This window comes from Mobula hypostoma, chromosome 3 (assembly GCF_963921235.1).
Source record: "Mobula hypostoma chromosome 3, sMobHyp1.1, whole genome shotgun sequence".
Lineage (NCBI taxonomy): Eukaryota > Metazoa > Chordata > Chondrichthyes > Myliobatiformes > Myliobatidae > Mobula > Mobula hypostoma.
The window spans coordinates 207252954-207266244 of NC_086099.1; the positions used below are offsets into that span (position 1 = coordinate 207252954).

At 42.7% G+C, this 13291-nt stretch overlaps 1 protein-coding gene across 2 annotated transcripts in view; it reads left to right on the forward strand.

Annotated features, from left to right (window-relative positions):
* Positions 1–13291, forward strand: part of ptprn2 (protein tyrosine phosphatase receptor type N2) — a 1069199-nt gene that overhangs the window by 989457 nt on the left and 66451 nt on the right. For both annotated transcript variants that reach the window (XM_063044415.1, XM_063044416.1), the window contains one exon: positions 1068–1141. In XM_063044415.1, the coding sequence (XP_062900485.1) occupies positions 1068–1141 (74 nt within the window). The remainder of the gene's footprint in view (positions 1–1067; positions 1142–13291) is intronic.

The following is a 13291-nucleotide window of genomic DNA, read 5'->3' on the forward strand; positions in this document are numbered from 1 at the left end:
GTGTTCCAATAATATGAACACAAATTTATCCCTGATGCTGCCCATTCAGAGTTTGCACACTCTCTTTATGACTGTGTGGGTTTCAAGTTTCCCTCCCACCTCTGAAAGTTATACAGTGTTGTTAATCAGCCACTGCAAGTTTTAGGTAAATGACAAAGAGAACCAAAGTGGAGATAATGGGTATGTGCAAGAAAAACTTAGTTGTACTGATTTGAAAAAAGATTAATAATGGGATGGATGGCATTGCTCCTGGGACCCAATGGGCCAAATAGCCTCAGAGATGAGGAAGAATTTCCTCAGCAGAGGATGGTCAATCTGTCGAACTCATTGCCACAGGCAGCTGTGGAGGCCAAGTCATTGGATATATTTAAAGGTTAAGTTCTTGGATTAGTCAGGGCATCAAAGGTTAGAGGGAGAAGGCACAAGACTGGGATTGAGAGGGATAATAAATCAGCCATGATGGAATGATGGAGCAGACACAATGGGCCAAATGGCCTGATTCTGTTCCCATGTCTTATAGTCTTATTATAAGTATATCACCCTCTGCTGCCAGTTGAAGCATAAGTGACTGGTGTGCTCGTTGGGTGCCGTGGAAGTAAAAGTGAATCAATCAAGTTAATTTCTGAGATGAGAGGACTTTCTAGTGAAGAGAGATTGAGTAAGATTGGGCCATGTTCCCTGGAGTTTGGTAGAATGAGAATTGATCAAAATCAAGCAACAATTTGGAAAATGATGTTTCAGAAATTACTTGGCACTCGTGTTATCCACTTATTGCAGTACTGCCGCAATCTGCATGCCTCCATTCTGGTAGCGGGAGCGGAAAATTGTCCAGAGTTAATGCTCTTGATTGATGGTCTGCTGGAAATATGCAAGGACATAACGGTGGCCAAAGAGCATGACTCTGATGTGAAGAATAGAACCTAAGTGAGGGTCTCAAGGCCCAGCACATGTTGAAGTAACAGCGACCAAGATAAGGGAGTGAAACTGGGTGATGAGGAAGAGGCAGGAAATGTAAATGGTGGCAGTTTTTCCCAACTGCTGAGCTAATATATTTTTCCTTTCTGCAGATGACCACTCCAGAATAACGCTCAAAGCTGAACAGAGTCACTCAAATTCGGACTACGTCAATGCAAGCCCTATAGTAAGTACTTCACATCACCAGACTTCGACCAACTTTGATTGTCTACACTGATGGTACTTGGGAAGTCAATTGTTACACTGATCATCGTTTTGACTCTCCTGCCCTCGTGGGTCTTGTGTACAAAGCTAGGCAAGGAGTTAAACACCTTCTCAAAAAAATCACCAGAGCCAGAAGTCTTCTTCAGGGTTTTTATTGAGATCGTACTAGTGAAACTGCAGAAAGTTAGGAAAAATACATAATAAATTCAATACAGAATATACTAGTACTATTACTAATATTAATACACCTTAATATACTATCAATTAATCTCACAATCAGTGTTAGCAAAGGTAATACACACACACACACACACACACTATTCCATAATGGTGCCATGTAGACCAGAGTTAATTCATGGCGCAACGATAGCTTAATAGAAATAAACAATAAATATGATACTTCCTTCAAAGTATATCTACTAAATGTTCACCAATATTAAGAAAGCTTAAGGCTTACAGATATCCCTGTTTCAGGGACAAATAAAGAGGGGACGGAGATGGATATCTTCCCATACCATGTGTGCTTTAAGTCAAAATCTGAATTAACCTATGCAAGAAATTATATCAAGAACAACTTATATACAGGAAGTGAAGTTCATACAAAACAAGCTTTACCTCTAGAGACCAGAACATTGACGTTTGGCTGAAAAATTTAACCACTCGTTACTGATGGACACATGCGTAATTGGCTCTGCAACTCGTCAACCCTGTCTGCCTAAGTAATTAAGATGGAAATTCCCCCTACTGTGTCGAAAGGATTAATATCATCCTGCCCAAGACATTTGTCCAATCATGTCGATTTCCCAGTTTCAGCTATAGTCCAAACAGTAATCAACCTGCGAGTCAATAAATTCTAGGTTGAAATTCCCTGCACCAAATTCTATCCTAATATTCCACTTTGGGACTCAAGGAGTATTTTGCTGCCTGACTTCTGGTTGGTTTAGACCAGGGGTGGCCAACCTTTTACATTCCATGTGTCAATTTTTTCATGCACGAGTTCAGATGCGATTTTTTCATGCATATTAAAATATTAACATACTTTTACAAGAATTGAATGGGGGTGCAAGAGTTGTATGGAGCATCTGAACTCGTGAGTGAAAAAATTGACGCATGGAATGTAAAAGGTTGGCCACCCCTGGTCTAAACCAATCCCCCATCTGTACGAATAAAAACAAAAAAGTAGAGCAGATTCTCAGAAGATCAGGCAGCATCCGTGCTCGAAAACATTTCAAGTCAATAACCTGAGACAGACGGATGAAAAAATGTGATCCCTGTGGCCCAGTCAATATTTATTAAATTTAAGAGAAATACTTGCAGGACTATGGGTAAAGAGTGAGGGAATGGGAGTAACACAAACATATTAGCTGCACGCAGCTTTGGGACGATCTAAAAACATGAAGGGTGATCTGCAACTATAAGGCTTCCCTTTGATATAGTCTCACATTGACCATTGCTCATTCGCACACATAACAAGATCTCTTGCACTTTTCATTGAGTGAGATACGTGAGAAATAGTGCTGATGGAGAATATTAAAATAAATTTTATTTTGTTAAGGCTATAATGAAATAAAATTGTAGCTGAAATTAGTATCCTCTCTGACCTGATCTAATATTCCACTGCACATTTAACAGTGTAAATACTTCCATGGCTGCTGATGAGGAAAGTGACCCCATAATCAGACTGCTTTGTCTGCGGAACAGCTTTGATGCTCGTCAGTTGCTGAAAGGAATGTTTGTCATTTAAACCTTTGAGGTTGCTTCCCAGGAGAGAGCTTTGCAGGGATCTCCTTGGAATGTGCCATCCCTTTAGCCCTGTAGGCTTCAGTCCCCATTTGCTCGAGAGTGAATGTAAGTAATCTCACATGAGTGGTACAGTGCATATCCTGCCCTCTCTCTGTAATTGGAATTACATTCTCAGCACCAGCACCTCTGCTTTCTTAGAAGTTTCTGAAGGTTCGGCATGTCATTTAAAACTTTGACAAACTTCTGTGGATATCTGGTGGAGAGTATACTGGCTGGTTGCATCACAGCCTGGTATGGAAATATGAATGCCCTTGAACAGAAAAGCCTAAAAAAAGTACTGGATACGGCTCTGTCCATCTTGGGTTAAGTCCTCCCCACCACTGAGCACATCTACAAGGAGTGCTGCCACAAGAAAGCAGCAACCATCATCAAGGACCCCACCTTCCAGGCCATGCCCTCTTCTCACTACTGCCATCAAGAAAAAGGTAAAAGGCTCCAAGGACTCACACTACCAGGTTCAGACAATAAGACCATAAGACCAAGGACGAGAATTAGGCATCTTGGCTCATCGAATTCGTTCCACCATTCCACCATTGCTAATTTATTACCCTCCTCAATCCCATTCTCCCGCCTTCTCCTCAAACCCTTGGCATGCTGACTAACCTCTGCTTTAAATATACTCAATGGCTTGGTCTCCACAGCCATCCATGTCAATGCATTTCACAGATTCACCCCCTCTGGCTAAGGAAATTCCTTCTCGTGTCTCTTCTAAAAGGACATCCCATTATTCTGAGGGTATGCCCTCTGGTCCTACACTCAGCCACCATAGGAAATATCCTCTGCACATCCACTCTAAATAGATCTTTCAATTTTCCATAGGCGTCAATGAGGTCCCTTCTCAATCTTATAAACCCCAGCAAGTACAGGCCCAGAGGCAACAATCACTCCTCGCATGTTAACCCTTTCATTCTCAGAAACATTCTCCTGAACCTCCTCTGGATCTTCTCCAATGCCAGCACATCTTTTCTTAGATAAAGGGCCCAAAACCACTCACAATACTCCAAGTTTGGTCTGGACCAATGCCTCAGCATCGCATGCTTGCTCTTACAATCTAGTCAATGAGTGCTAACATTGCCTTTCGCCTTCCTTACCTCCAACACAACCTGCAAGTTAACCTTTAGGGAATCCTGTACAAGAACTCCTAATTCCCTTTGCACCTCTGATTTCTGAATTTTCTCCCCATTTAGAAAATATTCATCACCTTTATTCCTTCTACCAAAGTGCATGACCGTACATTTCCCTACACTATAGTCCATCTGCCATTTCCTTGCCCATCTTCCCCATGTGTCCAAGTTCTTCTGCCGACTCCCTGCTTCCTCAACACTGCCTACCTCTCCACCTATTTTTGTATTGTTCACAAACCTGGTCACAAAGCCATCAATTCCATCATCCAAATCGTTCACATCCAATGTGAAAAGGAGTACTCCCAATACCAATGTCCGTGGAACACCATTTTTCATCAGTAACCCATCAGAATGGGCTCCTTTTATTCCCACTCTTTGCCTCCTGCCAACCAGCCACTGCTTTATTCATGCTAGTATCTTTCCTGTAATACCATGGTCTCCTATCTTGTTAAGCAGCCTCATGTGTGGCGCCTTGTCAAAAGCTTTCTGAAAATCCAAGTAAACAACATCCACTGACTCTCTTTTGTCTATCCTGCCTGTTATTTCCTCAAAGAATTCCAACAGGTTTGACAGGCAAGATATTCCCTTAAATATTTAAGGGAAAATCTTGCCTGTCAAATCTGTTGGAATTCTTTGAGGAAATAACAGGCAGGATAGACAAAGGAGGGTCAGTGGATGTTGTCTACTTGGAGTTTCAGAAAGCTTTTGACATGCTGACTTTGGCCTACTTTATCATGCGCCTCCAAGAACCACGAAACCTCATCCTTAATAATGAACTCAATGTCTTCTCAACCACTGAAGTCAGGCTAGCTGGCCTATAATTTCCTTTCTTCTGCCTCCCTCCCTTCTTGAAGAGTGGAGTGACATTTGCAGTTTTCCATTTGCTACCCCTCAACCAGCAGGCTCTTGAACTAAAGAGGATGACTTCACTCAACTTCTCTCGCCCCATCACTGAACAGTTCCTACAACCTATGGACTCACTTTCAAGGACTCTTCATCTCAGGTTATCAATATTTGTTGCTTATTAATTTATTATTATTTTTCTTTCTTTTTGTACAAAGTATTTGCACATTGGTTGTTTGCCTGTCCTGTTGGGTACGGTCTTTCATTGATTCTATTGTGTTTCAAAGTTTAGAGTAAAATTTATTATCAGAGTACATACACGTCACCATGTACAACCCAGAGATTCTAGTTCTGTGGGCGTACTCCGCAAATCTATGGAAAAGTAACTGTAAACTACAAACTAACTGTGCAAATGCAGATATAAATAAATAGCAATAAATAACCAGCATGAGATAGCAATATAACAGTGTCCCTAAATGAGTCCTTAAATGTGAGCTGCTATCTCCTTTTGCTCAAGAGCCTGATGGCTGAGGGTTAGTAACTGTTCTTGAACCTGTTACTACCCTGAGGCACTTGTATTTTCTACCTGATGGCAGCAGTGAGAAAAGAGCATGGTCTTGGTGGTGAGGATCTTTGATGATGGATGCTGGTTTTCTACTGCAATGTTTCATGTAGATGTGCTCAATGGTTGGGAGGGTTTTACCTGTGATTTACTGGGTCGAATCCACTACCTTTTGTAGAAATTATGCAGCCAGTCAGCACACTTTCCACCACACATCTATAGAGGTTTGCCAGGGTTTTCAATGACATGCCAAATTTCCGCAGACTTCTGAGGAAGTAGAGACGCTGTCATGCTTTCTTCGCAATAATAGTTATATGATGGGTCCAGACCGGTCCTATGTGATCATGGCACCCAGGAATTTAAAGTTACTTACCCTCCCCACCTCTGATCCTTCAATGATTACTGGTTTACAGACCTTTGGCTTTCTTCTCCTGAAGTCTACAGTCGATTCTTTATTGACATTGAGTGAGAGGTTGTTGTTATTACACCACTCAGCCAAGTTTCCAATCACCCTCGTGTATGCTGATTCATCGCCCCCTTTGATACAGCCCACAGCAGTGATGTCGTCAGCAAACTTGTGTATGGTGTCGGAGCTGTACTTAGCCACACGGTCATAGGTGTAAAGCGAGTAGAGCAGGGCCTAAGTACACATTCCTGTGGTGCTCCTATGCTGATGGAGATTGTGGTGGGGATGTTTTCACCAATCTAAACTGACTGGGCTCTGGAAGTGAGGAAATCCAGGATTTAATTGCACAAGGATGTATTGAGGCCCAGGTCTTGGAACTTAACTGATTAGCTTTGAAGGGATGATGGTGTTAAATGTCGAGCTGTAATCAATAAAGATCATCCTGATGTATGCATCTTTGCTGTCCAGATGTTCCAGGATTGTTTAAAGAGCCAATAAGGCAGCGTCTGCTGTAGACCTGTTGCTTCAGTAGGTGAATTAGAGTGAATCCAAGTCACCATTCAGACAGGAGCTGATATGCTTCAACACCAGCCTCTCAAAACACTTCATCACTGTGGATGTAAATGCCACTGGGCGATAGTCATTTAGACAGGTTACCATGCTCTTCTTGGCCACTGGTACGATTGGAGCCTGCTTGAAGCAGGTGGGTACCACACACTGCCAGAGTGAGAGGTTGAAGATATCTGTGAATACACCAGCCCATTGTTCGGCACAGGTTTCAGTACTTGGCTAGGGTACTCCATCCGGACCAGATGCTTTCCTTGGTTTCACCCTCTTGAAGGCAGTCTGCACATCGTCTTCAAGTACTGAGACCAAAGGATCATCAGGAGACACGGGAGGTGAGTGCGGGTTCCTCCCTGTTTCTTGGATCTACTGTGATTGCCTGCAAGAAAATGAAACTCATGGTTGTAAAGGTGACTTTGATAATAAAGTTACTTTGAGATGAACATGAGACGATTTAACTGGTCCATGCTGCACAAGAATTTCCTCTCAATTACTCATTCAGTCCTATCGGCATAATTTTATTGTCATAGAATAGTCATACAGAACAAAAACAGACCCTTCAGCCCACCGTGTCCAGACCAACGATTGAGTAACTATCAATGTAAATCCCATTTCAGGTAAACTGCTCCCCCTACTCCTCCTTATCTACAGATTCAGCTATGCCCATTCAACTCCCTATCACCCTGTTTCTTTCCCTTCTTGCATTCACTCCATCTGCCCCCTCCCACTGGGCCCACTCCCCTCTCGGTATCATATTCCAGCCCTTTGTAAACTCCACCTCTCACTTCTCAGCCTCTGTTGGGACTTACACCCTTCCCTTCTCCATCTGCCTCTTACCCCTCCTCACCTGGATTCAAAGTTCAAAGTAAATTAATTATAAAGTACAATAATGTCATCATATTCAACATTTTCTTGCAGGCATGTTCAATAAATCCATAATAGGATCAGTGAAAGACCCCACCAGCCCGGGTGTTCAACCAATGTGCGAAAGACAACTATACAAATACAGAAGTAAATAAACAATAAATGTTGAGAATATGAGATGAAGAGTCCTTGAAAGTGAGTCCATAGGTTGTGGGAACATTTCCATGATGGGGCAATGAAGGGCCGAATGGCCTACTCCTGCACCTATTTTCTATGTTTCTATGTTTTCCCATTTGGTTCAAGAGCCAAATGGCTGAGGGGTAATAACTATTCCTGGACCTGGTGGTGTGAATCCTGAGGTTCCTGCACCACCTTCTTGATGGCAGTAGTGAGAAGAGAGCATGACCTGGGTGGTGTAGGTCCCTGATGATGGATGCTGTTTCCCTGCAACAATGCTCTGTGTAGATGTGCTCAATGGTGAGGAGGACCATATCCACTACCTTAAGAAAGATTCTCAGTTCAGATGTCATCTGCTGTGAACTTGTTGCTCTGGCAGGCAAGTAAGAGCTGATCCAAGTCGCTTCTCTGGCAGGAGTTTTTGGTTTATTGCCAATTTCTCAAAACACCATGATGTAAGCGCTACTGGAAGATAGTCATTGAGGGAGGTTACCTAATTCATCTTAGGCGCTGGTATGATTGGAATGTGCTTGAAGCAGGTGGGAACCTCAGATAGCCAAAGCTTCCTTCTCAGGGTCATAAGGGGCTGTGGGAGTTCATGAATGTTCCTGCATGTTTTGACAGTCAAAGCAAGCATAGAAGGCATTGAGCTCATCTGGAAGTTGCCTGATTTAACTTTATAAGAGGAGATAGTATTCAAGCTCTGCCACAAATGTCGAGCATCCTTCGTTGATTCAAGTTTAGTCCAGGATTGTCACTTTAGTCATGAGATTGTACCTGGACTTCTTGTAACTTTTTTGGTCACCAGACTTGAATGCCTCTGATCTGGCCCTCAGCAGATTGTGGATACCATGGTTCATCCAGGGCTTCTGATTGGGGACATCTCTGAATGATTTTGTGGGGATACAGTCATCTACAACTGTTTGAATAAAGATCCACAATTGAATCCTTGGCCGCAGCCCAGTCCACCGACTCGAAGCAATCCCATAGCCTCCTCTCTGCCTCCTGCAACCACCTCTTTGTTGTCAAAATCTGTGGACCTTTGCTCTTTAGGCTCTGCCTGTACGCAGTTAGGAGAAGGACAGAGAAGTGATCAGATTTACTGAAATGCGGTCTGGGTATGGAACAGTACGCATTCCTTATTTTAGTATAAATGTGATCCAGTTTATTAGGACTTCTGGTGCTACAGGTTATATGCTGATGGTAATTGGACGGAGTTTTTTTTCAAACAAGCCTGGTTGAATTCCTCGACTATGATTTCAAATGCATCAGGATGGACTGTTTCTTGTTTGGAGATGGCGTAATGTAGTATCTTGTTAATAATCAGCCGCTAGTGGTATGTAATCTGCAGTCAGGATTATGGAGGACAACTCCCTAGGTAAATAGAACAGATGCCATTTGACTGTTGGTTGTTCAATGTCGGGGGAAAACAAGTTAATCAAAACTGCCTCATCGGAGCATCACCAAGAGTTTATCATGAAACACACACCTCCGTCTTTTGCCTTTTCTGAATCAGCAGTTTGGTCCATTCTGTGAATCGAGAACCCTTTGGGTCTGATCACCATATCTGACGTGCTGGGAGTAAGCCACATCTCAGTGAAACATAGAGCACAACAATCTCTCATTTCCCTCCAGTACAACAATCTTGCCTTCAGATCCCCAGTTTTGTTCACTATCGACTGCACATTTGCTAACAAAATGCTGGGTAGAGGGAGCCAATTCCCTCTGTGTTTCAGCCTGGCTTGGAGCTCCCTCCCCCTGCTGTCCTGCCTCCATTACAGCCATGACAATGAACCTTCATCCACTTAAAGGTGCTGTACCTGCTTGCTTGACAGTTAAGTCTGCCAAGTCCTCCATAAGATCGTGAAATCTGTAGATCATTAAATCAATTTAAAAGTACATTGTTTAAGGAGAAATTACATGCTGCTGATTGTAGTGAGAGCAATTCAAAAGAGGTATGCACCTATTCCTTCCCCCACTCCTCCCCTTCACCTTTTTATGCTGGCCATCTCCTCTATATCTGTTGTTCTGGATGAATGGTCTCAATCAGAAACATCAGCTGTTCATTTCCCTCCACAGATCCTACCTGATCCAAAGAGATCCTCCAGCACCTTACCTGTTGATACTAATTCCAATTACTGTACCAGTACCTGGCCCTTGACTATGTCTGGTGATTCAAGCGTTTATCCAGCTATTTTAACATGTTGCAAGAGTACTTGCCTCCGTCACTTTTCTAGAGATCCATTCTAGATTGCAAACACTGTCTGGCTAAAATAAAGTTGCTAATATCCCTTCTAAACTTCTTAATCCTCATCTTAAATATATTTACTTTAGTTTTAGATATCTCCATTTTGGGGGAAAGTTTCTTGCTAATCTATCTGTGCCACTCATAATTTTGTATGTATTTATTGGCTTCCTTTCCTATGCTTATCCACCCCGCCCTCAAATATTTATTTACTTATTTGTTTGTTCACTAATTTAGTTAATTCATTCATGCATTTATTTATATTTTACTGTAACATAGTAATTCACCGTGCCTGCACTGTGCTGCTACCACAGACTACTAATTTCACAACTGAAGTCAGTGACAGTAAACCTGATTCAAGTTCTGAAGTACATCAGTACCTTTCTCCATGGCTTCAAGGAGTCCTTCCTAGCGTGTTGCACCAGACAGACAGCCATTTTTGTCTGGCGTGTAGTGTCAGGGTTGGTCTCCTTTCGGATTAACCAGGTCACGATGTGAACGTTCCTGACTCGACCCTTGTTTTTTACGAGGCTGAGTGGCTAGCTCGACGTTCAACCCGGCACGGATGGAAAGCGTGCTCGGGGGTTGGCCCGACTTGGATTCGAACTCGGGAGCCTTCGCTCCGGAGTCCGGCACTGATGCCACTGCGCCACCAGCCAGCCGTTTCAAGGAATGAATCTTGTTCTAACCATAACACAGAAAATGCTGGACGAACTCTGCGGGTTAGGCAGTATCTATGGAAATGAATGAACAGTCGACATGTCAGGCCGAGGCCTTTCTTCAGGACTGGAGAGAAAGGGGGAAAGATACCAGAATAAAAAGATAGAAGGAGGGAAGGGAAGGAGGATATCTAGCAGGTGATAGGTGAAGCCTGGAGAGATAGAGGGCTGGAGGGGAAGGAACCTGATTGGAGAGGAGAGAGGACAATAGGAGAAATGGAAGGAGGAGAGGACCTTGGGGAAGTGATTACCATATGCTCTCCGCAATCAAGACACAAGGAAGACTGCAGATGCTGGAAACCTGAAACAAGACATAAAATACACTATAGGAACTCAGCAGGTCAGCATCCATAGAAGGAAATTTCTCTCCATTGATGCTGCCTGGCCTGCTGAGTTCCTCCAGCTTTTTGTGTGTGTTGCTCCAGATTTCCAGCATCTGCAGAACTGCTTGTGTTCAGGAAAAACAGCTATCTGCATCTCATTATTATTTCTATGATAGTCCTACTCCCGATTTATTCATCTGCATATTCATTTACACTGTTGAAGTAATGCATCAGACTAAATTAAAATTTGATTATTATACCTCCGTGCCACAGATCCCTTTGTAAGTAACTTGCATATCTGAGTTGGATTTTTATTCATGGCAGTGACGTACAAGCATTTATTTAATAAAATTCCCGTCAACAATTAAATCAGAAGGAAACCTACAGAGATTGCATGCATACTCTGCTTAGATGTACAGACTGATGTTTCAATCTTCCTCACAGGTGTTGTCTGCATTTCAATTCGTAACACTCCTCTGATTCTGTAAGGCATGTGGGGTCAGGTCCTCCCCCAGTGATCTGAGCCTTAGGACCTTAGGGACATGCAGGCCTTTAAATCCACCAACCACTCGCTGACAGTGGTCCAGTGCTAGCCGGAGCGCACTGGAGCGCGTCCGGCACATCTTTAAGAAAAAAGCCGAAATAAACAAGCTAATTAATTAGGTGCCGCTGAGAGTAATTTGATTATCTCAGAAACTGCTCATCTCCTGGGATTTTACGCACAACAGACTCTGGAGTTTACAAAGAATGGTGCCAAAAAAAAAAAATCCAGCGAGTGGCTGTTCTGTGAGCGAAAACATCTTGTTAAATCCACTCGCTGGATGTTTTTTTTTTGTTCTTGGCACCATTCTTTGTAAACTCCAGAGTCTGTTGTACGTGAAAATCCTGGGAGATCAGCAGTTTCTGAGATACTCAAATCACCCTGGGCGGCACCTAATTAATTAGCTTGTTTATTTCGGATTTTTTCTCAAGGATGTGCCGGACGCGCTCCGGCTAGCATTGCACCACTGCTCACCGATCATCAACCATTTAATTACACAAATACTACCATACCTCCATTTCATTCCCCACACATTTCCCAACAACTGCCCCCAGATTCTACCACTCATCCCACTCTGCAGGGAAATTTGCAGTGACCAATTAAACTACCAACCCACACATTTCTGAGGTGTGGGAGGAAGCCAGAGCACCCAGAGTAAACCAACAAGGTTGAAGAATCAGAGGGAGCAGGATGCATCTTTCAACTGGACCAAGGGAGTGGAAGCTGACCCACTTTCCCACGTTTCATGACACAAGGTACTGAAATGGTTACACATACTAACACAATCCCCTGCATGTGAAGGAGACACTGCACAGAAAGTTATACCAACAAGTAAAACATTGTACTTTAGTCTTTTATGTCTTGGCTATTCAATAGCCTGACGAGATGTCTACTAAATGTTGTCATTGTATCTGATTCTACCACTTCCTCTGAGAATGCACACTCAGTAGAAAAACTTTCCCTCTGATCCTCTCTAAACTTCCTTCCTCTCACCATAAACCCTTTTATGTTAGATCCACCAGCATGGGAAAAATGTTCCTACTATCTGTCCTTTCTTTGCCTTTAGTATTTGTATAACCCTTAGCTTTCTATGCTTCAGTTGAAACAAACCTAGCCTGTGCAATCTCTCCTGAGGACCAAAGCCCTCCAATCTGTACAACATCCCTGTGCAAACCCCAAGACTTCTTCTGTGTCCAAGAATGGATCATTATCAATCTTGAATATCCTCAGTAATTGAGCTCCCATGGTCATAGCGTCTTGGTATTTTACAGTATGGAAATAGGCCTTTTGGTCCAGCTTGTTCTTGCTAACCTGTCTATCTGAGTTAGTCTCATTTGCCTGTGTTGGAGCCATATTCTTCTAGCATTTTCTATCCATGTACATGTCTTTCAAATACTGTTATTGTCATCTGAAGGAGGCAATTCCAAAGATCCGTGCAAAGAAATTTCTTCTCAGCTCAGTACTGAATGGCCAAATCCATAACCTGAAACTCTGTTCTCTGTTTATTATCTCACCATCTAGATGATTGTGTAGAATAAGCTTGTATTCTCTGGATTATAGAAGACTGAGAGGAGATCCTTTAAAAAAAATTAGAAATGCAGCATTCAACAGGATGAATGAATGGAGTATGCTTCTGCTGACTGTAGAGGCTAGAGCCTGGGGCCACAGTTTCAGAAAGATGGATGGGCAATGTTGAATGATATGTGGAAAATTTTCTTGTCAGGAGGTGGCAAATCTTTGAAATTCTCTACCAGATTTCAAAATCAACCATAATTGAATGGTAGACCAGACTCAGTCGGTTGAATGGCCAATTTCTTTTCCTATAGTATATCTTGTGGTCTCTGACTTGAAGAGCCATGGAAGTCAAGTTACTAAATTCATCCAAACCCAGAATCAAAAGATTTGTTCATTCCTTGTATGCCATGTCGTATGACGTAGGCA